The 26,614-nt window shown below is 44.6% G+C and overlaps 4 protein-coding genes across 10 annotated transcripts in view; 2 read left to right on the top strand and 2 right to left on the bottom strand.

Moving 5' to 3' along the window:
- The first annotated feature begins 1,024 nt into the window (after positions 1 to 1,024).
- On the top strand, positions 1,025 to 8,862 carry taf1c (TATA-box binding protein associated factor, RNA polymerase I subunit C). 3 transcript variants are annotated; one of them, XM_057018248.1, is made up of 16 exons: positions 1,025 to 1,498; positions 1,629 to 1,740; positions 2,058 to 2,107; positions 2,356 to 2,442; positions 2,564 to 2,631; positions 2,726 to 2,973; positions 3,207 to 3,338; positions 3,430 to 3,547; positions 3,627 to 3,698; positions 3,784 to 3,919; positions 4,276 to 4,404; positions 4,743 to 4,941; positions 5,154 to 5,291; positions 5,684 to 6,867; positions 7,933 to 8,075; positions 8,238 to 8,862. In XM_057018248.1, the coding sequence occupies exons 1-16, from the start codon at positions 1,382 to 1,384 to the stop codon at positions 8,302 to 8,304; spliced, it is 3,000 nt and encodes a 999-aa protein (XP_056874228.1). In that variant the 5' UTR covers positions 1,025 to 1,381; the 3' UTR covers positions 8,305 to 8,862. The 3 variants fall into 3 exon arrangements, with proteins under 3 accessions (XP_056874228.1, XP_056874227.1, XP_056874226.1); XM_057018247.1 differs by having other exon boundaries at positions 7,933 to 8,195; XM_057018246.1 differs by having other exon boundaries at positions 7,933 to 8,862.
- ccng2 (cyclin G2) lies at positions 8,783 to 14,450 on the bottom strand. 2 transcript variants are annotated; one of them, XM_057018250.1, is made up of 8 exons: positions 14,301 to 14,450; positions 13,019 to 13,162; positions 12,801 to 12,938; positions 12,404 to 12,654; positions 11,928 to 12,006; positions 11,747 to 11,845; positions 10,608 to 10,807; positions 8,783 to 9,941 (listed from the first exon to the last, which is right to left on the bottom strand). In XM_057018250.1, the coding sequence occupies exons 2-8, from the start codon at positions 13,121 to 13,123 to the stop codon at positions 9,818 to 9,820; spliced, it is 996 nt and encodes a 331-aa protein (XP_056874230.1). In that variant the 5' UTR covers positions 13,124 to 13,162; positions 14,301 to 14,450; the 3' UTR covers positions 8,783 to 9,817. The 2 variants fall into 2 exon arrangements, with proteins under 2 accessions (XP_056874230.1, XP_056874231.1); XM_057018251.1 differs by lacking the exon at positions 14,301 to 14,450 and adding an exon at positions 14,077 to 14,100.
- A 1,314-nt stretch (positions 14,451 to 15,764) lies between these two features.
- ccni (cyclin I) lies at positions 15,765 to 23,221 on the top strand. The gene is made up of 10 exons (XM_057018249.1): positions 15,765 to 15,978; positions 16,717 to 16,876; positions 18,987 to 19,121; positions 20,201 to 20,275; positions 20,369 to 20,509; positions 20,672 to 20,800; positions 20,983 to 21,084; positions 21,178 to 21,316; positions 21,905 to 22,104; positions 22,179 to 23,221. The coding sequence occupies exons 2-10, from the start codon at positions 16,763 to 16,765 to the stop codon at positions 22,368 to 22,370; spliced, it is 1,227 nt and encodes a 408-aa protein (XP_056874229.1). The 5' UTR covers positions 15,765 to 15,978; positions 16,717 to 16,762; the 3' UTR covers positions 22,371 to 23,221.
- A 150-nt stretch (positions 23,222 to 23,371) lies between these two features.
- Positions 23,372 to 26,614, bottom strand: part of LOC130516872 (ankyrin repeat domain-containing protein SOWAHB-like) — a 5,584-nt gene continuing 2,341 nt past the window's right edge. For all 4 annotated transcript variants that reach the window (XM_057018243.1, XM_057018241.1, XM_057018245.1 and 1 more), the window contains 4 exons: positions 26,505 to 26,614; positions 26,031 to 26,419; positions 25,084 to 25,271; positions 23,372 to 25,008 (listed from right to left, as the gene is read on the bottom strand). The exon at positions 26,505 to 26,614 is cut by the window's right edge. In XM_057018243.1, the coding sequence (XP_056874223.1) occupies positions 24,567 to 25,008; positions 25,084 to 25,271; positions 26,031 to 26,419; positions 26,505 to 26,614 (1,129 nt within the window). In that variant the 3' untranslated portion in view covers positions 23,372 to 24,566. The remainder of the gene's footprint in view (positions 25,009 to 25,083; positions 25,272 to 26,030; positions 26,420 to 26,504) is intronic.

Below are 26,614 nucleotides of genomic sequence, written 5' to 3'. Positions count from 1 at the left end.
AGACGATGAAGAGATGGTTTAAACACTTAAAGTCTTCGGCATCATCATCCGAAGACTAAGGGACAGCTTTAATCAGGAAGGTCCAACTATTTCTTCACTTCCTCATGGTGTTGAAGAGGAACAGCTTGAGGGAAAAGCTGGTGGTGATCTTTAGCTGCTCCACTGCAGAATCACCACACAGAGGATCACTGGCTGACCTCGGTCAAACTCTACAGCACATGTTGCCTCATGGAAAATAATTTTGATGAAACTGTGAAACTGCAATGACAGAAAGGAAATGCCTATCTGCTTGCCACAGTTCGCAGAACAGGAAACTACACACCGGGTCAAGGATGGTTAAGTGACCCCTATTGGCTGATAAAGGAGAGGGAAAGCTAAGAGGTTCAGTGAACTGAATTGGTCTCACTTCACGAACCCAGGGGAGAAGGGGTGACAGTGATGTTGACCTTAAACACTATCTAGAGAGAAAAAAAACATTTCAAATGATCATTAACTGTTGGACCCATATGTCCACCCTTCTCTTTCTATATATTTTACTTGGCCTAACTCCGCTACCGAAAACTCTTTCTCATATGAAGTCTGGGGATCACCAGGTGTGATCTCTCTGGGTTCTCCAGCTTACTCCCAAACTGGGAAATTACAACGCAGCAGCACCACCAAGGCCATTAATGCAATATTAGACTATTAATATAAAAACAACAAAAACTATAAGAAAAGAACAACAGAAAAAATATATACAACAAATCATTAGGACTAATAATAATAAACTGTAAAGTGCAAATAAATTATAAGGTGCAGAGAATTAAGGATGTATTGAAGATGTTATTAGAAGATGTTATTATTTCAACTAGACTTAACTAGAATCAAAACTTCCATTTTAAATGAATAATCCTTTTATTATTGTTGTCCACTTATTTTTTTTCATAAACTATTTTCACCATTTGGCAGTTTGCGCATAAGATTTCCATATTTCCGGTGTGGGCGGGCCCTACGGACGCTAACCGGAAGTAGCAGCTCTGTGTTTTTGTACGTCTCGCACTTACGTTCGAACCATGTTGCTCCTGCTGGACAGCCCGCACGTGTTTGGACATTTTGGATAATATTTCTTTTCTTATATTGTTTTTTTGTCTGGCTTGTTTACCTGAACAAGCCATATTTGTGGACTTGGTTGCCGAACACGTGTCATAATGAATACTAAAGGAGAAACTTGATGACAAGCACTTAGTTAGCTAAAAGCTGAGAGCTAACGCTGACTTAGCTCCACCGGAGACGTCCTGAAATTTCACATAGCACAAAACACATGTTTTGACACTGGCTAAATGTGTTACAACACTCCTTTGTTTACAATAGTCTCCATTTAGTCAATTATTTATGACGGGAAATGGATTACCAGTTTCCATCGCAGCTTTTTCCTGGGTTTTACAACCGCGGTCCTCCGGACTCCGTCTCCCAACACCGCGCTGGGAGCTGGGGCGGCTACGACCGAGTCACACCTGTGGTGAGTACAGGTGACCCCGCTGCTGACAGGGTTGCGATATAGAAGTCCCACCTGGAGCCCAGCTGTTGGTCCAGATCATGCTCATCGGCACCATGTGTCTTCAGCCGTTAGTCAATCGTCCTAATTTCAGGGTGGCGCTGGTGATCTCTCCAGCTGGACCTTCACAGCTCGGCACCAGGTCAAAGGGGAGGTATGGAGTCCCACAGAACCAGCACCAGTGCCCCTCCTGTCTCCAAAACACTGTGAGTCCTGTCAGATATCCAGGACATAGTTTACCTCAAATGGATATAAGTTAAGGTGCAAATGCTCCTAATTTGCGATTAAACTGAACTCCATATTGATTTTAATATTTATAGTTCTTTATATAACATACAATGTCAATCTCATTGCAGACACTGTGTATAGATATTTAGAATGAGATATCTAAAAAAACTGCAGTTATTATCCTGTCACTCAGCCAATTTTCAACTTACCAGTATCTTTTTTTAGATTGTTAAATTATTTATTTGCATGCACAAGATCATAGAAAATATATAAATTTGTACTTATTGTTTTCCAGCTGTCTTATGGCCTTCAACCCCTCCAGACCCAATGGACTTTGTGGATCATGTAAGTGCAGTTATTAAGTGATGAAGGTATTTTAAAACACTCATGACCTCAGTGCTATAAGGGGCTGTAATTTTGTGTGGCATGAAGAGATTTGAATACGGTAAGTCTGGTTAAAGTGTTTTGACATACAGCCATTATTTATTCTTTGCACAGGCCTCTCCAGAAAATCTGCATTATTTGGTGTAAATTACATGATTTAGATATGTTTTATGTCTGTGGTTTTGGTACTTAAAGGCCTTTATATTTAGATGCAGAACTTCTACAGCGACCATTACCAGGACGCCTTTGGCTGCATGAGTGAAATTCTGGGCCACGACTTCAACTTTGAATCAAAAGTGAGTTTGCCAAAGATTTTCTGTTTTAGTTTTGTTGTACATTTCCCCTTGTGTACATGCTAGGATCAGTTGCTGGTTTAATTTCAGACATTGCTCAGCTTATTATTCATTCCACCCTCAGAAATGTAAGTTATATTCAGCCAACATGCAGAAAATGAAAAGGTTCGTGGACATGATGAAATTCAAAAAGTGAGTATCCTGACTTGTGAAAGCATCTGCAAAATGTAAAATCATCCTGTCCCTGCCTTTGGTTCCTACCTGCTGTCTTCATCATTTGCTCTAGATGTGAGCTGGCATATTCCTCGAAAGTGATGGATTCATACGCCACAATGTTGACAGACGTTATGCACACAATCCCTCCTCAGCTGCTTGGTTCCCTGTTGCACGAGGAGCTGACGGGGCAGAGGGACCGCATGCTCGTTTCTGAAGAAGCCACAGGCGGTGCACTAGCTTTTGTCCCCTTTTCACATAGTGGCAGCGGCTCTCAGCATGGCTGTCTCATCTACCCTAGAAGAGGACTGCACTTGCTCAGTATCCTTAATAACATGAACAATCCTGCTGATTTATTGATGGGATTTATTGGTAAAGTTCTCAACCAGACCTAGAAAAGTGTCATTCATTGAAACCAAAATTAAACTGAAGGTTTATCAGATAAAATTGTTTCAGCGTCACTCAGGTCTGAATTGCTGTTACAAAATGAGAAGGTCCCCACACTTGTTTTCTTTTGCATTTCTTTCTTTGAATTTCTTAATGCAGTATTTCAGACTTCCACACAGTGGCGCTGCAGCACCAGAGAGAAGGCCCCTCATGTGTGGACGCCAAGAGCCACCCTCCCTTCAGTTTCCAGCTGAGAGGCCCTGTGAGACAGATCAGCACTGCCTCCCTGTTCAATCATTGTGAGAACTGGAACAATATTCCTCTTTGTTTGTGGGATTCTACTGTTGCGTCGCGCACAGCCAACGAGCATTTACCAGGCTGTGTTTATAGGCTGTGTTGCTGTTCGGTCGGATCACCTGTGTGGAGTTTGGAGGTTCGCTGAGACTGTCAAACCTCGGCTTCTCCAGGCCATCAACACGACAGAAGTGGCGACATGCATCAGTGTCAGGTAAGGATGGGGTGCTTCCTGTCCCCCCAGTTCTCCCTTATGAGAATGTTGATGTATTGTCTCTGCTGCCTGTTGTCAGTCCTCACATTTTAGGTGAAGTTCTGGTGGCGAGTGAGAGAGGAGCAGCGGTATTGTGGACCGTCGGCAGAGGGTTGGTGCTTTTACTAACTGTTCATTCCTCGCCTGAGAGGGGTCAGAATCCTCACAGAGGGTCATTTTTCGTGTGTTTCTATCAGGATACAGAAAATCCGTGAAGATGAAGATAACCTGTACTTCAATGCAAAGTCGTCATGGCGATGGTGCGAGTTCTCTGCCCACCCACGAGTCATACTATATGCTGACAGGACAGGAGTGGAGCTCACAGACATCAGGGTGAGAGGAGAGGGTCCAGGTGCTGACGACGTTTTGATGGCTTCTGATTTGAAAAGCTACTCATAGCATTTGTTTTAATAAGTCATTATTGTGCTGCCACATTCTTGGTTTTCACTGTAACGGCTTGCGACTTGACAGTGTCACAAAAAACTTTAACACCAAAAAGAAGCACCAAAAAGAGTTGATGTGAAGGTGGTATTGCAGCTCTTCTGGTAACAGGGAGGCCCCGACACATGTCAGTGTTCTCTGTACATCCAGAGATTTAGGATTTTTGTGCTTAACGTCTATGTTTGGGCTTTAAACTAATTTGACTGATTAATGGCTGATTTTTTTTTGTTTGTTTTTTTTAATTCCAGGAAAAATCTGCAACCACTCACACTCTGTTTCATATCAGCAACACCTCAGAGTGCCGCAGCGGCGAGCGTCTGTTTCTGTCCAGATACTTAGGAGAAGTCCACCCCTTTCACCATCTGATCACCACCCAGGTAGGAGAAAACCCTTGCAGATAATTAGCATATCTCTTTTTTTTTGCATTGAATCATCTAAGTTCAAGTAGCAAGCAACAGAAAGTGCAAATGATGATGGCTAAATATGGTTTTGGAGGGTTTAATGTGTCAGGTGAAAGATTAAACTACAACGTTGTTGAAATGAACCACAGTTGCCTCAAATGAGTTTCTGTCTTGATGCTAAAAGCAGAACCAACAATTGTCTTAAATTCCCAATCTGCAGCTGAATAAGAAGCACTGAAATGTTCTTACTGTTTACACCCAGTATTCCTGCACTAACTGCAGGATCCTAATCTTCCCCTCTCTGTCTCTTCTAGTACTCTGCCTATGTCGTAGACGAGCGCTTTGCTGCAATGCCGATGATCAAGTTGGATCATGTGATGCAGTTGCCGCCCATATTTTGTGAAATTGTTCCAGGTTGCGATGCCTCCATCTCATCAGGGGGTGAATCAAGGACCACAAAGATCCTGCTGGGCTCCCACCGTTCTCAGGAGATCACGATGCTTCAGTATTCTGGTCAGTTAACAGTGAAAAAAGACACGCTGGCCAAAGTAATTGGTATCGTTTTTATAGTATTTAAAACAATAGGAATTTAGTCAAAAAGGAAAAGGAACCAATGAAATATTCAACATTAAATATGATAAAGCCATGTATTTTATTTTAATTGTTATACTTCTAAATGATGAGCAACAATCAGTCAAAAATATACCATGTATGTGTGTGTGCAGGAGGCAGAGCAGAAGCCAGTTTGAGTCAAGGACCTCCTCGATCTCTGCACAGACCCCAAGACAGTCTGAAACACCTTCCTGTCCAGATCCCTCATCGTCTGGTTACTGCAAAATCCAGGTTGTCCTCACCTGCTTTAGGTATGATGGCTTGTGTCAATGCTGTGACAGACATTAAGAAATATAGTGGCTCCACCTTGGCTCCTGACTTACAGAGGGGTCTCATGCATTGAACCCAGACAAATAATTGCGCCTTATTGAGGTGGCAACAATGATTGATGTCTGAGGATATCTGGGGAATAACCTGAACCTAAACTTGGCCACAAGCATGAAATCAGGCTTCCAATAAAGTCTACTTACAAAGAATTTATAGAAGGTTAAATGTCCATTCTGTATTAAATGTGCTGCTCTGCAGGCAACACAGCTGTGTTTCAATCAGAGACCCCAGATGAAAGTGTGACACGGGAGGGCACGTCAGCTCAATTTGTCAGCTAATATTAAATGAATTAAACCAAATTTTCTTTTTTTCTTAGGTCTCACTTGTATGCACAAGACGGGAAGAGCAGAGGAATGTATCTGTGTCTTACAGCTGACAGAGGCAGGGGATATTTTCTACCAGATCCTGCAGCCGGAGGCCTCAGTAGGAGAGGAACTATTACCACAAGCATGTGAAAGCCATCCTCCCCCAGCAGAGTTACTGGTCCATGGACCCCCACAGATGCAACAAGGAGCCTCCAATATGGACTCTCATTACTCCTCTGAGTCTGGGCCACCATTAGTTCAGAATGATGAGGCTGATGCTGTGTGTGATGCAGATGATGGAAACGTTCGCACGGTTCTCACGGCCACAACTGAGACCCCCCAGAGCGTGAAGGGAAATATCGGTGACAAGTCTGTGGCAAAGCTCAGCAGCGGCAGCCTCTTCACGTGGAAACGTTGGTTACAGAAGCTGATGCGACGGAGTCACAGAACTAAATTTGGTCCTCACACTTTGCAGCACATGCTGGTGAGCACCAAAGGCCTCCTCCACCATTCTGCTGAGGAATTAATGGATCCATCAGAAGAGCAGTGTGTGGAGAGGCTGTGGCAGGACCTGACCAAGTGCATGTCTGAGCGCTCCCTGCTGGTCGGCAGCACTGTCTCAGCTTCCCTCAGCCCTCCTGAGGTGGTCCCCCTGCCAAATGTGGTGGAAACGGACACATGGACAGATGATCTCAGCAACCGCTTGACTGTGTCCTGGCAGGGGGAGGACGCCTGGCACTCCTGGTGGAAAGAGAAGCTGGGGCTGGACAGGGAGCAGAAGGTGGAGGCTCTCAAGAGGAAACGGAGGAGGGAGAAGGAAGCAAGGAGAGCCAGCGGCCATCATCCAAAGCTGTCTGATAGTTTCTCATCATCTGCCAGCTGCCTGTCAGAGTGGGACAACTTCTCTGACAGCACCAGCTGGTTTTCAACTGCAAGTCAAGCGACATGGTCAGACTCAGACACCGGCAGTACTCAGAGGTCTCAGGACCTACCAAGAGCCGCCACACAATCCACAGCGCCAACAGGAAGTCCTGTTCCCACGCTGACAGCCACATCACATGTGAAGAATAAACAAAACACCCTGAAGAGTCCAAGCAGTTCCTGCCCCCTCCTCGGGTCCCAGACACCAACAGAAAATTTCACTCAGGCTAGACAAAGAACAAGACATACGCTTGATTCCTACCTCAGCTCTCAGGTAAGATCAAGATGGCTAAAGCCAGTTCATGGTGCTTGGTGCTTTGGACTGCTACTGCATGTTTGGGCTGGAGAGAAGAGGATGTGGTGGATGAGCACTCTTTTAAAAAGCTGTGTGAAGGATTAGATGTTGGTGGCGACTGAAGTAGCTGTCTGGTTATCATCTTTATGGCTAATCAGAGAGTGGAAAAATGGTAATTGAAAACATAATGTTAATAATTCCTAGGTCAAAGGTCAGTAGGGTGGTGTGAAACCCCTAAAAAGTTGTGTAGAGTTGAAATCAGCCAGGGTGACCCTGTCCACCACTACAGTAGTCTGATCTTGAACTTTTTAATGGTGCAGCTAGCTTGGGTCCTGTATAGGTTGCAGGTAGAGGACTCAAGGGGATACATGGATGTCCAGGGGATAGTTTAGAGTGGTTCTTGAAGAACACTTTCTTTAGACTGGTTTTGCTTCATTGCACCTGTAGCAGGTCAAACATTTAAACCAACAGGGTGTGACGTGTCACTGGTGATGTCTTGTGCCCTGATGAGGCAGCTTGTTATGTAAATGTCCATCAGGGAGACAGGAAGACCACCTACATGGCCTCGATACATTGTCAGGCTCTGAAAGGATGACTTTTGGAAAGTCAGTTCCAGTTTGGTGTCTGTGTTCCTGAAGACCTTTAGGAGGTCTAGTCTCTGTTGGACCTTCTTGATGAGTGCAGCCTCAGGACTCGTCCCTCCTCGAGACGAGACCAACCGCTGTGGTGTTATCAGTAGCTTTGTTGATGTCTGTGTGTTGAGCTCAGCTTCCTCCTGAAGGCTGCTTTTGTCTCTCTGAGATATATTGACCTGACTTGATGTTATTGAATTTGGAAATATGTTTTAAAATCCCAAAGAAAACTCTACCGGGATGGATCATCTGCGTCTTACCAGTGGCTTTTATAATTTGGTACTTTAGTATTAGCAGTAGCTGGGGTGCACACAGCCATGATAGAAAACGTCTGCATACTTTTACTAACAAAAAGCTTTTCATTAGTTCGTATTGAATGACTTGATTCTTCTTTTTCTTTTCCTATTTGCAGGATGATGAAAATCACTTTCAGGAAGTTGGACATATCATACAATCCCAATCTAATGTCCCTTCCTTTCAGTTCCAAAGTTCCCAGCCGTTCTCTCAGAGCAGGGCCAGGGTGGATCTGTCCCCGGAGCAGCCTAGACTGTCCCAGTCCCAGGACCGGCCTGCACTGTCCCAGTTCCAGCACCGGCCTGCACTGTCCCAGTCCCAGTCCCAGTCCCAGGACCGGCCTGCACTGTCCCAGTCCCAGGACCGACCTGCACTGTCCCAGTCCCAGTCCCAGGACCGACCTAGACTGTCCCAGTCCCAGAGTTCCCAGAGTCGCCTGGGGATATCACAGTCATCGCAGCCTAAGAAGAAGTCCCGAATGGGATTTTAAGTTACTCTCCTACATCCAGAGATAATTATTGCTGGGAATAACTGCAAAATGAAAACTAGAGCCTTGGTCAAGCAGGACGTGGATGGAGGATGCCTGGAGGTGAGAAAATGGTGCTACTTACTGCTTTGGTAGGACTGGCTTGAATTCCTTAAACTTCTCTTTCTTTTGTTTGGTGTGGTGACATAATGTGTGTGAGACAGAACTATGAATGTAAACAGACGTGAATTAGTTGCTGTTTTTGTTGGGGTGGACATTGAATGTGAGCTGATGATTCCAACTCAGTCTAGAAATGACAGGACATCAGCTGTTCAGTGAGGCCACTTCATGTCCCCTGAACTGATCCAACCTTCAGAACCAGTCCTGTTTCAGGAGCCACTAAATCACCATCTGATTACAAGCTTTGATTTAACTAAAACATTTTGAAGACGGAAACTGGATATTGGCTGCTGGATATTGTAGAAGAAGAGACGGACCACAGTTTTAAAAAATAACTTTTTTATAAGATTTTGTTGCTTTTTCAGTACAGGTGACAAAGAATAAATTAATATCTACAAAGAACTATTAACATTTTTTTGTACAGCATTTACAGTTTTACATGTTTTTATATAAACATTTTGACATTTTTGGACTTTTTTTTAAATGCTCGCGGAGCAATATTTTTTTCTTTCAACATATTGTCAAAATTATTAAAAACAAAAGAAAGCTACATCTTAAAATTGGCAACGTTAAACTTAAACTACATACACACACCCACAGTCACACTTGTGCACCACTGATTTCTTCCAGACAAAATAAAAAATCTAATCTGCTGATTTAATACTGAGAACTGCCACCTACAGAGGAACAGCTGGACTCCAACACATCTGTTCTTCTTAAAGAGAGAAAAAGGCAACCCCTGTTAATGTTTGGTGTCACAGATATGAAGACCTGGTTGACAAGACTCCATATGGTCTCTGTGGCCCAGAGGTGGTCCGGGGCCAAGGGGAACCAAACTTGGTGAGGTCCCGTCCATGTTTGAGGTTCTAAAAGCTACTGAGGTTCTAAAAAGTACTGGTTCAAAAATATCAGTCCTGTTACTTAAAGATCAAGAGTTGAAAACATGAGAAGCTTCTCTTAAAGGAAAAGTCCAATCAATTAGCAGAACCGTGGCCTCCATTTTAACCAGAAGGAGACAGTATTTTATAAATAAGCAAAATATTCTACCAAACAGGCATAAGTTACACACACGATTGAACCGTCTCTGAACTCACAGAGGTACACATTTTGAGCAGACTGCTGTTTCCTAGTGCTTTAACTCCACGCTCACCAGAAAGCACACTAATGTTTAATCAGGTCACCTGAAAACCTGGAATGTGACAACTCACCATGCACCTATCTACAAAAAAAACCCCAAGGAAGAATGTGGAGAACTCAGCTGCCACTTGTTGTGCAGGTCTCCACCAGCACCACAGCTTATGTGTAACAAACTAAATTTATAACTGAAAGGGTTAGGGGAGAGGGAGGGGTGGGGACATTAAGGCACATAGAGACGTTGTTTGTGGAGGTGAAGGGGGAAGTAGGGTCCTTCTGCGTCGCTGCCCAGAGAGCTGCTGAGGGACTCCTCGCCTGAACTCATCCCATCTTCACTCGAGTCCTCACTGCAGACAGGAGAGGGCAGCGTCACACACACACTCCATCTAAGTTCCAAGTTCACGTCTGTTAGCAGCATGATCGTTTGAACAAATATGATTTGTTATTTTCTCGTGTGGCCAGATCAGCTGAGAGCATTGGAACAAATGGGCGACCAGCTCTGCTCACATGAGTCAGCAGGAAACCATCTCTTCTCGCTCTGTCTGCTGACTCGTGTTCTTTGTTAGGTGAAGGTGTGGCTATGTGTGATGTCACTAAAGTGTCTGTCAGCCGTAACCAGTGACGCATACCAGACACTGGCAGACACCAGGCCCTGAAGGGCTCAGCTGGCAGGACATGTTATGACATCAGGTGTTGCTACACACCAAACAAACCCTGCGTAACAGGAAAAAAGTTACTTCCTGCTCATCTAACTGTGAAAACAAGCTTTTATCATGTACAAACTGAAACTGAACTGAGCTGAGGTGTGGGGGGTGTGTCAGGTACTTTTTTATAATCTAAAATGCCCCGGCTGTCCTGAGTTTGGGATTTTCCATCGGGTCAGTTGAGAGGCGTCACATGACTGCATCAGACTGAAACTGATACCAACAAACCACCTTTCTGATTGGCCTGTGCTGCCAGAGTTCTGCTCAGTACCCAGGTACTCTGTCTTCAGGGGTTCATGGGACTCTCACCTCTCGCTCTCATCCCATCCGCCTTCCGGGATGGTGGGCAGTTCTGGGACGTTTCGGTAGCTGTGCAGGTTCTGGGCGGTTCGCCGGGACACGATCCACTGCAGCCTTCTGTGGTCGGGTTTGCTGCATTCAGGGGAGGCATAGTCTGACAGACACAGGGCCACGCGCTCGCTCCAAAGCAAGAGCTCGCCGTCTCCAATCTGGAACCAAAGCACAGTTCAGCTGCTTGGATACTTGACCGACGACCGGAGTGTTGCACAAGCACATTTAAAAAGATCCTGTCTTCCTTAATGGGTTGCTGTACGGGTTTTAAAATGGTGCCTGTAAACAGTTCTCTGTTTACAGGTCACAAGGTTAACAGGTTAAAAAAGGTAAACCTGTTCCCGTCTGCTCAGCCTGAAATCTGATCAGCTGATCACATAACACCAGAAAGTGGGTAAGTAGGACAGCACAAAGACGCAAACGAGCTTTTTAAAATTAAAAATTAAAAAAGAAGGAAAGAAACTGGCAGTCCTGAGGTCAGCAAAAACCAGTTTGAACCAAAAAACCAGTGTGTAGATAGACATATCAGAGAGAACATGAGTTAGCCCAAATAAGAAGGGGGGGGGGGGGGGACCAAACAGAATCCCAGCGTGTTTGTAGCCGCTTGAATATCTGCTACCTTTGAATGTGAGGAGAGCAGCTGATGCAGCACAAAACACCAGCTTACATAAGCCACAGTCGATGGGAAAATGCTTTGGACCCAAGTCTGTCTAAGAATAAACATCCCGCCCGCCTCCCCCTGCTGGTGTTTAGATACTAGTTTACATAATTGTGTGGCGTGTGTACGCCTGCCAGAATCTGCTGTGTGCACCTACTGTAGTTCCCCAAAGGGGTTCCTGCCCTTGTTTAATTGTTGGTATTTGTGTAGATTCTCAATCATCCAGGTCATTGTATCCAAGGTAGTTTTCTATGTCAACTGTCAGTTCTTCTTCAGAACTGAAGAAGCCTTCTGAAGAAACCCAGTCCAGTTGACATAGAAAACTACCTTGAATTGTTGGTATTATTACCAAAGCTGGGAAATATTCTCTCAAACTTCCCAGGGCTGTTCTAGTTCCCCTCCCTTCAATAAGCTGTTGTATAAAAAGAGGAAATGTTACCTTCAAATGTTTTTGGATGTGATAGGCTATCTCCAGCATGTCCTCGGAGTGGACGGCTTCTATCCCCTGCATCAGGAGGGCCAAGGCGAGGACAGACGGCTGGATGGACACACGCACAGATGTCAGGGAGTGTTGGGGCACAGCAGAACGCAGAAACATCAGACCCACGCGTGCTTCCTACCTTTGCTAAAGAGAAGGTTATCCGACACAGACAGGCCTTGAGCTGAGCCTCCAGCTTCTCCAGACTCAAAGTCTCATTCCTGTCATAACAGAAACACAAACAATTAAACCAAATAAGTTACCACCAGGCTTGTGGGACATGGTAAAAACTAACTTTGCTGTCAGAAAATGGGGGCACTGCAAGTTAAAAAACACTAAGGTGTCGAAGCCAATGGCAACAATTCTTATCAGTGTACTTTGGTCAGACCAGCTTTCATAACAGTTGACGACTAGTTCTTGTGTTTTTACACAAATTTTCTGGCACAAAGGTTCCTCCATGTTCTGTGGCGACAGAGATGCCGATAGTTTCATTTTTTTAATAGTAAAGTTCTTTTGATGTCACACAAAAGCTGGTGCTGATAAAACAGAAGAAGAGCTTGTTTTTAAGACTTCTTAAACTCTGTGCTACAGAAACGGGAAGTGTGTGTCTGGGCTCACCTGTCTGTGGCTTGTGAACGTGCGATCTGATGGTACAGGTGCAGGAAGGTTAAGGCAGTGATGGCTTTTGATTTGAAGTTGAGCTTGTCAGCAACAATCTTCTCCATGCGCTCCAGGTCTGACACGGTGAAGCGACACTGTCCGATACGGATCAGCTCGTCACACGGCGTGAGGTTGCACTCCTCCTCCGTTACTTTGGCCGCCATGTGGAGGCAGCTGAGGCTGACGCAGGACAGGTGCTTGGGTTGGATCTGTGGGCAGACAGTTTGGGAATAACATGGTTATTCTCATTTGTTAGGGAAGGAACAAACCAGTACCTAGAAGTCGCAGTCAAAACTGCATCAGATGACAAAACAAAGGCTTGTGTGTGTTTCTATTCCTGTAGCTATAAACGTACCCTCATCATCGCCAAGAATCTGTCCAAAAGGTTCACGGCCAGGACAAAAGTCTGTGTGCTGTAACCAAAGAAACTGGTCAGGCTCCACAGGTCCTCCACTTTGGCATCTCTGCACTTGGCTGAGATCCGGCTTTCACCCTGGAACACAGAACGTGGTGGTTTACAATAATGATCTTTATATTACTCAGGCTAATGTTCAATAATGGGTCAGTGCTGACCTGCACAGAGGACTCGATGAGGCTCAGCCCCGTCTTCTTGGGAAGATAATGGACCTCCTGCTCATAGTTCAGCCTCAGCTCCTTCATTAGCTTGAAGGCATCCATTCCTTGGGCATCAGAGCAAGTCACCAAGCAGTCCCTTCACTGCAACACACAACAATCAACATGCAAAACCAATTAATAACCAGAATGAAGCACTCAAGCCGGGCTCTGAAGATGTAGACACCTGAAAAAGGTTGAATTTTATTTGGTGATAGCATACTGTAGCTATTGCTGTAGCTCATCCTTGTAGTTTGGCTTTTTTGGGAAATAATTATCTTTTTTTAAAAAAAAAAAGGGACAAAGGTGAACCCTTCATCGACGTGGTCAATGTTCTTTTATTCATCTACTCGGGGTAAATATGGGTGATAGATGCTGTTCTACCGCTGGGTGACTGGCGTCTAACAGGTTCACAGCCCGGAGCCCTGCCCACTCTCCCCAGCTGGGCTCCATTTCTTCTGGTTGACGCCTTCTGACGTCTTCTTGTTTTTGGCCAACAAAAACAAGTCTTTACTGTCACCAGACAACTCCAGACGCTCAAACATAGCCGAGCAGTGTGACAATCGTCGTTTGAAAGCTGTTTCAGGATAGCAGCTAGCCAGAAAGCTAACAGTAGCTACGGGTTTAAAGCCTCTACAGGAGCGGGGGAGGGGCGGTTGTCTCTCCAGCGTCTCCCCAGAGTCACCAAAATATACCGTTATTGGCTCAAAAGTAATGTGTTAACGATCATAACATGGTTTAAAACTGCAACACTAGCAATTACTGTGGAGATTTTCATTTAAATATCGAGAGCCAGGTTAGGTTGACAAACAACAGCAAAGGAAAACAACTGTTTTCCTGATAGATAGATAGATAGATAGATAGATAGATAGATAGATAGATAGATAGATAGATAGATAGATAGATAGATATCCGCACGCACACACACACATATAGAAAAAAATGTATAGATAGATATAGACTACACTATACGAGTAAGACAATATTCTGTAAAATACAATTTAAACGCGTCTCTTTACCTTCTATAGAAGCTCGATGATGACAAGAAAATATATACAGCGAAGAAGAAAGACGCATTACTTATAACAAAAGATTGGGGCTCGTTTCAAGTAAGCTGTTACATCTTTGTTGACCGGTTCTTCTGTCTTTTTCAAATGAAAAGCAAAACATAACGGTAAAATAGAGTACGATAAACATGCGTATTTCTTACATATATAAACATAAATAAATTTGGAAGGGTTACCTATTCCCGTAGATTAAATCCACATCGCTTCTCAGTCCTTCGTCTTCTCCCCTTTTCTCTATTTTCTCTTTTGTTGACGTTCCTAAGGCTCACGCCCATATTGTGACGTCACGTGGCTATAACCAATGACGGAACAGAATTTACCAGTCAGGAAGCGAAGGAGCTGATCCCTTTTGAGCATTAACAGTAAAAATTACGTCCTATGACGACCGTTTTTATATGTTTTGAATTTATTAGTTACATTATCAACACGAGCGTCATGGAGGAAATGGATAATGAAGGTTCGGTCTGCTGATAATTACCAATAAAACCGAAATTCCTCTGATCCGTTACCATAGACGCCCCCTTTTGGATTGATTTTGCCGTCAGCCAATCAAAAAGCCGCACTTTGTCACGTTCAAATAGTCCGCCCAAAATGGGATGATTTGATTGGCTCACAGATAAAAAAGGAATTTACTGACGCAATTTGAGCATTACGTAGCGTTCCTTTTGTTATTTGTCTTTAGGAAACGTACGAAGAAACAAAAATATAACCGTTGTCAGTCTTGAGACAACGTCAAATCAGAATATGTTTATTATATTAACATGTCTCGTAAGAATTCTGGAAATTATTGGTGTAGCTTTTGCAAGAAGGAAATTTTGCAGTTGCTGTCATTCACGTCACTAAACGTCTGTACACTTCCTTATTTTTCAGAATCACATGAATACACGTAAATCACGTAGTTACATCAGGCTCACAGTGAAAGATGACTGCCATAAACTTCAGATTATGTAAACTAATATATAAATCATGTCACGTAGTACTGGTAAAAAAAAAAAAAAACTTGAGGAAACAATCGCTGAAAGTCAGTCCCTCCTAAACCATTTCAGTCAGACCTCTTGGTGTTATCTGTAAAACCCCTAACATGCACTAAACATGCACCCATTTTCTAGCACCATAGAAGGAGGGGATTCCTGATCCCATCACTCCAACAGAGAACCTTAATATGTCTAAGACCACCAGCCCTGCAGCCTATATTTCCCTCAGTTCTTTCATTCTTACAGATACTCTTTTATCACACCCGGCACTTTTCTTCACCAGTTCCAACCTGCTTGCACATGCTTCTTCACCTCTTTTCTATCTCCATTGCTCTTGCCTGTTGACCCTGGTACTAAAATGCTTCAACCTCTTCATCTCTCTTCTATAACCTCATCCATCCGTTTGGATCCTTTCCATTTTCTTTCCAGGATCTACCTTCACCTGCTTTCCTTTCACCAGCTCTCTGCTCTCAATGCAGATCATCAAACATCCGCACAGATCCCTCACGAAGATACACACACGCGTTTTTATTACATTGAATTATCATATGGACAATATAGATAGAAACATATAGATAGAAGCTAGTTTATAATAAACGGAACATTACTGAAGCAGTCACTGTTTTTTGTTGACCCCAGTTTTCCATATGGGCGGGGCTTATTGTCTCGTGCCCTGCCCCTTTGTCCCCGCAGCGGAAGTAGACGTATGTGTCTATTCCGTTCTTTTATTTTTCAAGATTTTTCTTTTCCCCCATCACCCAGCACCATGGAAGCCAGGATGGACGACTGAACAAGGGACGTCTCCCCGATTTACCCCTTCATCGGAATTTCCGTGGACCGGATGAACTCCAGCTGTGGTTTTCTCCGCTTCGCAGGGGAGGTAACATTTGGGGCTATGACTATTTGCTGAGCGCTAAACAAGCGTTTATGTTCTCCGTTGGCATCTTGCCCTGAAGCTCTACGATTACTGAAACCGGTCTGAATTTCACATCAACACGTAGTGTCGGATGTTTTTACCATTTAGCTATGTTGGAGCCCGAGCTGTTCCAAATTTGCCTGGAACGTTAGCCAATTGCTAGCGACGCCGGGCTGTCAGGTTAGCTGCGGTCCAAGCAGTAGCCGTAACCGGGGCAAGTGGCCCGGGAGAAGCGCTTGTCCCAGAACAATGGGACCTTCTAGAGACAATCAGTCCCTCAACCTGGGAAGTAGCCCAATTCATTTCTTGCCATCATTTTTTAACTAATTGAGCTTTTTTAACCATCCGCTTTCATATTGTGTTACGCTTCGCCAAGAATTTTACAATACAACGAGATAATACATAAATAAGTCACAATACAATAAAGTAACAAAAGTAAAAGTATGTGCATTATTCTTTGTAATACTTTAACGAAAAATATACCAGAAATTAAGCAAATCCAGATAAATAAATCTTAAATGCTAAACAAACAATATCCAAGGACATCAGTTAATCTACTGAATTATGCACGGATAAAACATTAAATTCCATTCATATCACACACTGCCATCACCTTTGTGTGCAGTTCTAAACAGTTCATCCAGCTCAGAGGCTGCTCTGTGGGTCGTATGATTTGCAGCTGTCATCTTCTGGTGTGTGCAGGTAGCTGTATCCAGTGAGGAGGGAGGCTTTGTCAGGGTAACGGAGAATGAAGATCTTGGAACCCTGGGGACACCAGAAGCTGTCTTTTCTATTAGAAAAAGCAGCTTCTAGGGAAGCTGAGATCTGGAGGGTCTACGTGCCAAAGAAGCCCTCCTCACAGGTGAGGATTTTTCTTACGTAGCTAAATTTACATTAAAATACATCCCAACTTTGACTGAAAACAAGTGAGTAGCTGCAGTTTAGGACTTAAAATTGTAACTGTATGCAGAAAAAATAGGTCACTGTAGTTCTGTCATGTATGCTGAAGTGTCAACAGGACCTGCACTTTTCACCTGCACCTTAAGAGCAAAGGTCGCCAATTTGAGGACAGCAACGTAAAAGTTTTAGTAAGAGAAGACAGATGGTTTGGAAGAGGGGTAAAAGAAACCTTCACAGAAGTCCAAAACAGATTTGTTTAAACAGAGGGGGACATAACCTTTCCTCCACCTACAACGCTGCTCTGAGTACTCGCCCAGAACAGGTAAACACTCATTCATAGCTGTGCATAAACATGCTGCTCTCTGCTGGGTGGTTGCAACCCTAACTGCTCACCTGATGGGCACCCCCACCGAGTGTTTACCATGGGCCGACTAATGCCATCTCTTCATGAAATAGCCCCCAACAACAGACATTCAGTTCCTACGACTGAATAAGAGCTGAATGTCTAAACTTCCATTAAACTAGTCAGAACCGAAGAAGTGAAACATCAAAGACCTACTATAATCCTAAATCTATCTCAGCCGTTAGCTACAACGCTAACCCAATGAGCTCGTGGAGCGGAGGTCCTCCTCAGAGGAGAATAAGATCAGCGTTGCTCTGAATATCCACCTACTGCTGGTGTGGCATTTACGTGTTTCTGCAGTGTCATTATAAAAAGAGACACAAGACAAAGCCTGTCACAACAGCTGATTGGTATCCAGATAGTGCATATTCTGAATTTCCTTTGCATGCATTTACATTTCTGCGTTGGGCCGATTACGTGAAATTCACGTGGCAGCCTCAGCTGGACTAAAGTCATCCCAGAGAAGTCCGAATGGAGCCTTTGTAGCACCATGTGTCGGGGACACTGGAAATCTGATAACGATAATGGAATTATAGTTGCAATAAAGTGATTCAAGGCTTCAGTAAGAAGTTATGAACTGCTCAAAAGCAGGGGCTATATTTTGTAGGGATGTGCAGTACCCTGTTTTACCACTCCAATAAAAGAGGAATAATTAACAGTTGTGCTGAACAAGCATAAATATCTCTAAAACTCTTCATCACTTCTCTCATATTTGGACATTTTGCATGAGAAAAGTTGCTGAAGAGTTTGATGTATAATATGTACCTGTTGTCTAAAGCTTGTGTCATTGAAGTGTGATACTGATACTTTCCCATATTACATTTTAATGCAAATAGCAGCCGATCATATCGGACATCTCTCTTTTGTTTGGTGAAATATAATTTTAAGTGACATCCTTAAAATTCCTGAATAATCATGTTTGCCAACCGATGTCGTGTGTCAACACCCCCCCCCCCCCCCCCCAGCTTCAAGGTTTCTCTTTCATTTTTACAGGTTTGGGTAAATCACCTAATTTTACAACAGCAATAGAATGAAGCTCTGTTTCATTTCTTTGGCCTTTGATCTGCTGATGCTCAGGCCAGTTGTTTTTAGGTTGGACACTTTCAGTTCAGGCTGAACAGTGTAGAGTTGTCTTCTGTCCTTGTCCCCTGCTGCTTGTCCAATGTGAAGTACAACCTGGCTTTGATTCACCCAAACGCAGGCTGATGCTCATTGGTGTAAAGCTGGAATGTCAGTTAGAACAAGATTTAAAACATGTAACATGTGACTTGGTTATAGTTTGTTCTAATGTAATCTACTAGCGTTGTGAGGATTTTCTCTTCATGGTAATTTCTGTTTACTTTATGTCCAATTTTAAACCGCAAACTCGTCTAGCCTCGTATGAGGATACTAATTGTATTAATCAAACAACTAAACCAATAACTCTGTGATGGGGTAGATGTAGTTGAAAAGCAGGAAAAGCAGAAGCCTCACTTATCAAGGAAGCGAGAAGGTTGAAACTTGTTATACTTGTCCAAGAATAGTTTCTGTAATCACACAATGACTAGCTTCCTGACTGATTCAGAGACTTTACCTTTATTTCAGTGCACATATGTATGTTGGCCTTTGTTATAATTAGTTAGTTGTTCATTGGTGGTGAAAGTTTGTTAACCCTGTGCGTTCCTCATAGGATACAGATATCTCCCCGGCCCAGCGGGATGAGGCTGTGCGCTGGTTGATGGAGCTCCACCGCAGGCTGCAGCTGTACCCGGAGACGCTGGTGTTAGCTGTCAGCATCATGGACCGCTTCCTTGCTCCCATCAAGGTACAAATGGCCGCTTTACTGAGGGTGGTGGCAGAACTACGCGGCGTGCAGGTGTTTGGCCGTCATTAGGAAAGGTCAGGTGCCCAGACTCCTCTAGTCTTGTTCCAAAAATAAGCCAGTGGCAGCAACTTGACAGAGGAACGTTCACCAAACACTGGGGCTGGTGGGTGAGAGGAGTCACAGCAGAAGACAGTTTTTATTACCTAAAGAGAAGAAAACAAAACGGTTTGATCTGACTTTAGTGAGTTTTCACACTCTTCTTCTGTAGAAAAACATCACTTCTCAGCTCACAAGTTTATATCGCAGAATAATAATTCTGACTATGTAAATGAGAACGTTTGGAGATCCTTTATATCCATTTAAAGTAGATCTGTGTAGTGCATGTCAGGGACATGCTACCTTTTAAACCGGAGTTCATGTGCACTCAAGTGATGAACCTGCCAGACTGGACCTCTTTATCCTGAGCAACTCTACCGTGGAGCGTTCTGGCCTCACATCATTGATAAGGTGTTTGTTGGCTGTCTGGCAGCTGCTGAGTACACAAGAACAGGGAGTGCCGACACAGACAGCAAACGGACCTTCTTGTTTCTCTTTCTGTTGTATGAGATGTTCCAGCATTATCAGGATGGCCCTCATGGTTAAACACTGCAGCTGCTGAAGAACATCCTGGTTTCTTCCCTTTCTCCACAACTAAAAAGCAGAGTCACCATAGCTTACCCTTTACAAGAGAGCAGCAGCAACAGATGAGCACAAAACGTTCTCTGACAGCTGCTGATCCAAGCAGGCAGACAGCAGTCTGCTGCGTCCGCTTAAGGATGTAACTGGAGGACATGCACCCTGAATTGGCTCCATAAACATTGAGAACAGTGAGAAACTTTAATCTGAGTATTTAGACTGCGGAAAATGAGCTTGATGGAATCACAAAATGTTTTTTTGATGAGTTATTTAAGAATAAATTAATCCAGTTTGTTTTGAACCAATTTTCTGTTCAGGTTCACAATCTATGTTATTATATCACAGTTTACCTACATCATGTAAAATGTTGATATTTTCTACTGTTATGCTTGTTATGTCTGTAGGCACGTCCAAAGTACCTGCGCTGCATCGCCATCACTTGCTTCTTCCTGGCTTCCAAAACCAGCGAGGAGGATGAGGTGAAGACAATCATCATACTGACTAAGAGTTACTGTGCCACACACACCTGTTACACTTCCTTAAATAACTGTGTGCGCGTGTGTGTGTGCTAGCGTGTGCCCTCCTTGAAGGAGCTGGCTGCCTCCAGCAGCTGCGGCTGTTCTCCATCAGAGATTCTGAGGATGGAGAGGATCATCCTGGACAAGCTGAACTGGGATCTGCACAGCGCCACAGCCCTGGACTTCCTGCACATCGTGAGTGTGCACTTACTGATCTGAGATGGTGATTGAAGCTTGGTCACTGTCATCGTTGTGTTACTGGTCCTGTGTGCTTGATCAGCAGTACCTGGCAGCACGGCCTCTCGCTGTTACATTTACATCACTGTTATTGCTTTTCTGGCTCTTCCTGTGTGGTAGTTCCACGCCATGGTGTCGTCATGTCGTTCTGGGCTTTTGGACACTGTGCTGGGACTGACCCGCTCTCAACATCTAAGCCTCCTCACCCTCCAGCTTTACCACTGCCTGGCTGACCACACACTCATGCAGGTATACACACTCTGTGTTGGAGCTCCCCCTGTTGGCAGGAGACGGCGCTGTTTGTTACGCTGCCTTATTTCTATGAGTTACTTTACATTCACTTAAACTCTGCAAGATTAAAATATCAAGCACATGAATTGAGTTCTTTTACTGAAAGCTGTCCAGCTCTAAATTTCATTTTTTGTGTGCAGCTCAAAGGATCCATGTTGGCTTTGGCTCTTCTCAGCCTGGAGCTGGAGACCTGCTGTCCTGACTGGTTGGGTCTCACCTTTGACCTGCTCAAGAAGACACAGGTACCAGGCTGGCTGTAATGTACAACCTGACTCCTTCTTTGGTTGTTGGGCAGCTTCCAAGATGTTCTGGCCATCCTTTCTTCTCTCTGGCAGATCAACAGCTCTGAGTTGATTTGGAGTCGGGAACTGGTGGCTCGCAGCCTGTCAGCACGGCGAGCTGCCCTTTCCCCAAACAGTGTCTACGTCTACCAGCCCCTGCAGCAGAGCCCCAAACTCCCCTTCCAGCCTCCTGGTAGGTCCATTTGCTGTTACCAGCTCATTATATATAGAATTATATATTAGATGTACAACTTTTTTGGGCTGGTGACATTCTTGTAGTTAATTAATAGATAAAAACTAGCAGCTGTAGGTACTGAAGGTATCATCAGAGGTGTTCAACGGTTTAGAATAGATAACATTTACAGAGTGATCCGTTATGAACCCAATATGAACTATTACTAATTGAATTATTGAAGACACTAATAACTTGAGCCTTTAAGACACCTGGACTAGATTCCATACAGCGGCAGCATGGTGCTGTGGTGGTTAACAGTCGCCTCACAGCATCAAGATCCCCGGTTTGAATCCTAGGAATTTTCTGGGTGGAGTTTTAATATTCTTGCTGTGTTTATCTGGGTTCTCTACGGGTTCTCTACAGGTTTTCTGGCTTCCTCCCGCTGTCCAAAGACATATATTTGTGATATCGGTGAATTGGCTTTTGTAGTTGGTTTATATATTTTGTTTATAGCTCTATGATGAGCTGAGACTTGGCCAGCATGAATGGGTGACTATAGATCAAAGTTTACATTTCTCTAACTTGGAATCCTCTCTAACCCCGCAGATTTATCTCTGGAACACCAACTTCTTGCCTCCTCCACTGTCCAGCTTCAGACACCTACTGCTGGAAAGGAGGGAGCCCAGAGCTCTGTCTCGTCTTGCACTGAAACCACCCCAGCTCTGTTGTCTCCACTGAAACACCTCAGCCATCGTAACCCCCTGCAAAAGGTCACAGTCCGCTGTAAATCCTCCACCAAACGCAAGGTAACACCTTCACCTCCTGGAGAACATCAAGTTGGCGTGAACTCGTGATCACACGTTTGTATCTGCCTGTCCAGGTGGAGGAGATGGAGGAGGACGACTTCTATGATGACATCAAACGCCTCTACAATGAGGATACCACCACGGCTGTCCACGAAGGTGTGATAGTGTCAGGTGAAGGAGGTCTAGGTGTCTGTAGTGTCCCTTTGTCCACCCAGGAAGGCAGCTCATCCCCCTGCCCACCGCTGCAGCCAGCTGGTGCCTCGTAGAATCCAGATCCATTAGCTCACCAAGTCTGTTCACCTTTAAATTAAAGCTCCACTGATGGAAGTATTGAGCGATGAGTGAGGCAGCACCCTCAGCAGTGGCCAACAGAGTCCAGCAGGGGGCAGCTCTTAACATCAAGCTGTCGGAGTGTTAGATCAGAGCTTCAGTGGTTACGATGGTTTTGGATTCTTGAGAACAGCCTCAGAATGACCTCTGAGCCGTCCTGCTTCACCAAGGTCACATCCCATCATCTCCCACAGATGGAAAACAACAGAGCCCCAAAAAATTTAAACAACCAAAAAAAAAAAAAATGCTGCTACTACCTGATTAATCCTATTTAAAACAAGTAGATTTAACAAAACTAAAAATCACTAGACAAAAAATTTAAGACAAAAAAAAGCTAGACTCGACCTTTGTAACCCAATACATCTTTAAGTGTCAGTTTGTCTCATTTAAATGTCCGTGTGTCTCCTTATATTTGTTTTTCATGTGATATTTATTTCCAGTCTGGGCTCTCCCGGCAAAGTCATAAAGAAATCATTCCTGTGTTGATTTTTTTCTCTTTCCCATCCAGGATGAACAATTGTAGGATTTATAAAGTAAACATTCTGGATTTTTGTTCCTGTCACCTTGCCTGAGCTGCTTTATTGAGGCAGTTTAACAATCGCAGACAAATGTGACAATTCCCAAATCTAACAGACATGTAAGAAAAGTCCGTTTGCCGCTGTTGCAGTTCTATTTAATGTGTTTGTATTCCTGTAAATGCTCTGTTCCTGATGTGGGGATCTGCTGGCCTTTGCTCGGGGGTCCCTGAACGCACCATGGCACAAATAAATGAAGAGAATCAAAGTGAGTCCAGTTTGTCTTCAATGCCTGGCTGTTATAAAAATTTACAGCGGTGCAGCCTTTCAGCCGTCCTGCTGCTGTAAAAGCTGCTCAGTGGGCAAAGAATGAAAGTTAAACTTCACTTCTGGGTAAATGATGTCAGTAGGGAACAGGATGGTTTCAAATGAGCAAAACACTTTATTACTGTAACTGTAGCAGGTATCAACCCACCTTAGACAATCCAGTTAATACCTGCTCACAGAGAAATGTCCTTGTTTAAATCACTGCAACAATTATAAATCTCATAGAAAAAGTCTTTAAGAAATGAGAGCGTAGCTTATAGTGAACTGGCCTAACTGGGTGCAGCGGAATGTTCACACTGGCTCTGCTGGGCTTGTTTGAACAAAATCTACACATTCTCAAAATGCAGGCAAAGGTTTGTGTCACATGAAAGCAGGGTTATGTAAGTATACAGGAACGCATACACACACACAGGTTGAGCATATCGCCAGTTTAAAGATCACTGGGCGTATCCAATCAACAGTGTTGCCGTGGCAATGGTTACATGACACTTCTATGGTTTCCAGCCAGTGGGTGTGCGCTATATTCAACATTTGGCCTCATTTGTGCAGAAGTGTCCACGTTCTTTCATCGCAAACACACAAGTGCCGTCAGTTACACACAATCTCCAGCACAAGTAGTTAATAAACCTTTTGACTCAGAGTGATGAGAACCAAAGAACCCTTCAACACCAAAGCAGTAACGATATACGTGAATAAAAAAATGTCCCCAACTGTGGACACCGTGCACAAAATAACTTATGCAATAATGAACCCATGTGCACCCAAGGGAAGCAGGTTATTACGTGATGTAATAACAGCTTTGACCAACGAACCAATCAGTGCTATTGTTTATTCCCATGCTGACGGTGTTTTATGCTAATCCTTGTGATAAGATAAGTCAGCCACTGCTGCCCTGATGCCGGTGTCCCTCTCCCTGTCCTAGAGCTGCTTATGGCCTTTAATCAATATCAAAATCTAGTTTATGATCCTACATTGTTACACAATAGATACTCTTCAAAAATGCCTCAATATAAAAAGTTTTGACCACAGACGACCTTTTGACTTGAAGGTTTCTAATAAACAAGCTTGAGCAGGTGCTGAGCAGAGCAGGAACCAGCGTGAGTGTTACATGTAGACTGTGGCTGACCAGCGTTTCCCCTCCACCAACCTCTTCACCAAGCCAGAAACAGTCCAACGACGTAGAATCGGCGTCAACACCAGCATGTTAGTTCTTCCACCAGTGGCGGCCCGAACGGACAGAAGAACCAGCGGCAGTTTCATTTCTTCGTGTGGCCCACGTTTGACGCCAGTCTACACAGAGACATCAATCTGCTGAGCCTGATACAGGTTCAGAGATTTGTGTTTGAGGAACGCTGCCAACGAGGACGACCTTTTGACCTTTGAGGTGGCGAGTTGCTTGTGAACCGGGGATGCGGAGGAGAAGCGGTGCCGGCGGCGGCGTCGGGACGATTGCCGGGCCACGTCTATTTTTCCAACCTCTCCCGCTCCTTTCAGAGCCACCCGTGGAGGAGCTCCCAGCAGCTGGAAGACATCTAATGGCATGGCACAGTCCAGGTATTGCCACGCCTTCTTCCCCGCCATATCCCTCAGCCGCATGTCAGCTCCAAACTTGTTTACCAGCAAACGGATTATGTTCTTGTGGCCATGGATCGTGGCGATGTGGAGGGGTGTGTGGCCACTGGTTGACCTGGCGTTGATGTCGAAGTTCACACCAGCTTTCTCAACTCCATACCTGAAACACAGTTGAAGTGTCAGCCCACATTTTGACCACTTTGACCTTTGGTCCGACTAATGACGCCCTGCTCACCACAGCGTGTTGAGGACCCGGTGGTCCCCGTGTTTGGCTATCCAGTGCAGCACAGTGAAGCCGGAGATGAAGTCTCTTCTGTTGAGCAGCGAGGAGTCCTCTCTGAACAGGGAGTAGATGTCAGGCCAGGCCCCCGCTGCCCCCTTCACCAGCCAGGCGTGTTCTCTGGCCTCCAGAGGAACCGACGACTGATGGCAAGAACAAATATCAGCCCCGTCGGTATGTCTGCATCTACATTTATAGTAGATCACGCAGAGACACCACTGTAATCCTGTGATCACATATCACTCCTTCCCTCTTTCCTACTCCCTACTTAGGGAGCTAGGTTGCGTGAACTACTTTGTGACCTCAGTGATGAGCTGGGATTCCACATCATAGAACCACATAGTGAGTAAGACGGACCAGACGGACGTCAGCGCCGGTTAAGTGGGTTTATCTGTTATTTACTGATTAAAACATATAAAACACTCACAGACTTGTCCATGTATAATGATGTCCTTAATATTCAACTTTATTATTACTTAATTAGCATCATGTCTGCCTTCTAGCCCGCAAATGCAAAGGATGATGGGAAATACTGCTTGGTTAGGGAGCATTGTTGTGCACTACTTTTCTCAATGCATCATGGGATACACTGATTGCACTATGGGGTGTGAGGATCCTCACTTAACATTTGGACAGTCCTCCAAAATGGCATCCTCACTAGTTAGTGCACTATAAAGGGAATAGGGGTTGATTTCTGGTATCATTCTACCTCTGAAATATATTCTAATAAGTTAAAAAAAAGAAATTTGTTTAAAATTTCCTCACCACATGTGGATGGACAGTGGGGCAGCTCCCCAACAGGGGGGCAAACATATTCAGATCAGCTCTGAGGTCCTTGATATCGAGACAAGCAACGCGGCTTAATGCCGCTGAGATGAAAGGAGATGTCTGCATGTCCTCACCTGCTTACTCTGGTCCTCATCATGAGCTCTCGTGCATACAGCAGGCGGGTTACTCCTCCTTCCTCTCACCTCAACCAGATCGCCGAGGCTTTGGCATCGGGGGGGTGTGGAGCAGGATGAGAGTGAGGAGGACGACAGGCAGCGGTGAAGGCTGAGTGAGGAGGAGATCAGGTTCAGGCGGTTCAAACGGGCCGCTTCGCTTCCCCCTCCACCTCTTCCCTTTGAGTCCTCTTGCAGGAGCTGGTCCAGGTCAGCTCCAAGGCTGAGACACATTCTGCTCCTCAAGTGGCTGCTGACCCGCCTGCCACATGCTGGCTGCTTTCGTAAATGTGGCGAAGACGTGGAGCCGTCACTGGACTCTGACTCCCCCTGGTCAGTGTGGAGATGACCTGTGGAGAGGACCGTCAAATTTTAACTGGATACCAGTTCAGAACCTCCTGAGCATCACAGAACTCCTCAGATGGCAGCTCAAACCTCTGGAGCGGTGCCATGACAACGGCTCCTGGTCAACGTGGAGATGGTCAGACGAATGACGCGTTTCACCCAACTTATTCCTTTGTGTGAGCTGGAGAGTTTCCTGGAGT

The sequence above is a fragment of the Takifugu flavidus genome, chromosome 20, assembly GCF_003711565.1.
Source record: "Takifugu flavidus isolate HTHZ2018 chromosome 20, ASM371156v2, whole genome shotgun sequence".
Classification (NCBI taxonomy): Eukaryota; Metazoa; Chordata; class Actinopteri; order Tetraodontiformes; family Tetraodontidae; genus Takifugu; species Takifugu flavidus.
This window is presented reverse-complemented; position numbering and strand designations above follow the sequence as displayed.

Bases quoted from the DNA above. Each gene is read 5' to 3' on its own strand.
- ccni (XM_057018249.1), top strand. From the start codon at position 16,763: ATGAAGATCTTGGAACCCTGGGGACACCAGAAGCTGTCTTTTCTATTA. The intron at 16,877-18,986 runs GTGAGGATTTTT...CGTTCCTCATAG, and splicing joins CAAAGAAGCCCTCCTCACAG to GATACAGATATCTCCCCGGC. The intron at 21,085-21,177 runs GTACCAGGCTGG...TCTCTCTGGCAG, and splicing joins ACCTGCTCAAGAAGACACAG to ATCAACAGCTCTGAGTTGAT.
- taf1c (XM_057018246.1), top strand. From the start codon at position 1,382: ATGGATTACCAGTTTCCATCGCAGCTTTTTCCTGGGTTTTACAACCGC. The intron at 3,699-3,783 runs GTTGGTGCTTTT...TGTTTCTATCAG, and splicing joins TTGTGGACCGTCGGCAGAGG to GATACAGAAAATCCGTGAAG. The intron at 6,868-7,932 runs GTAAGATCAAGA...TCCTATTTGCAG, and splicing joins ATTCCTACCTCAGCTCTCAG to GATGATGAAAATCACTTTCA.
- ccng2 (XM_057018250.1), bottom strand. From the start codon at position 13,123: ATGGATGCCTTCAAGCTAATGAAGGAGCTGAGGCTGAACTATGAGCAG. The intron at 10,808-11,746 runs GTAACATTTCCT...CTTTGGTTCCAG, and splicing joins ACATCCAAAAACATTTGAAG to ATTGGAGACGGCGAGCTCTT. The intron at 9,942-10,607 runs GTGAGAGTCCCA...TCCTGTCTGCAG, and splicing joins GGATGGGATGAGAGCGAGAG to TGAGGACTCGAGTGAAGATG.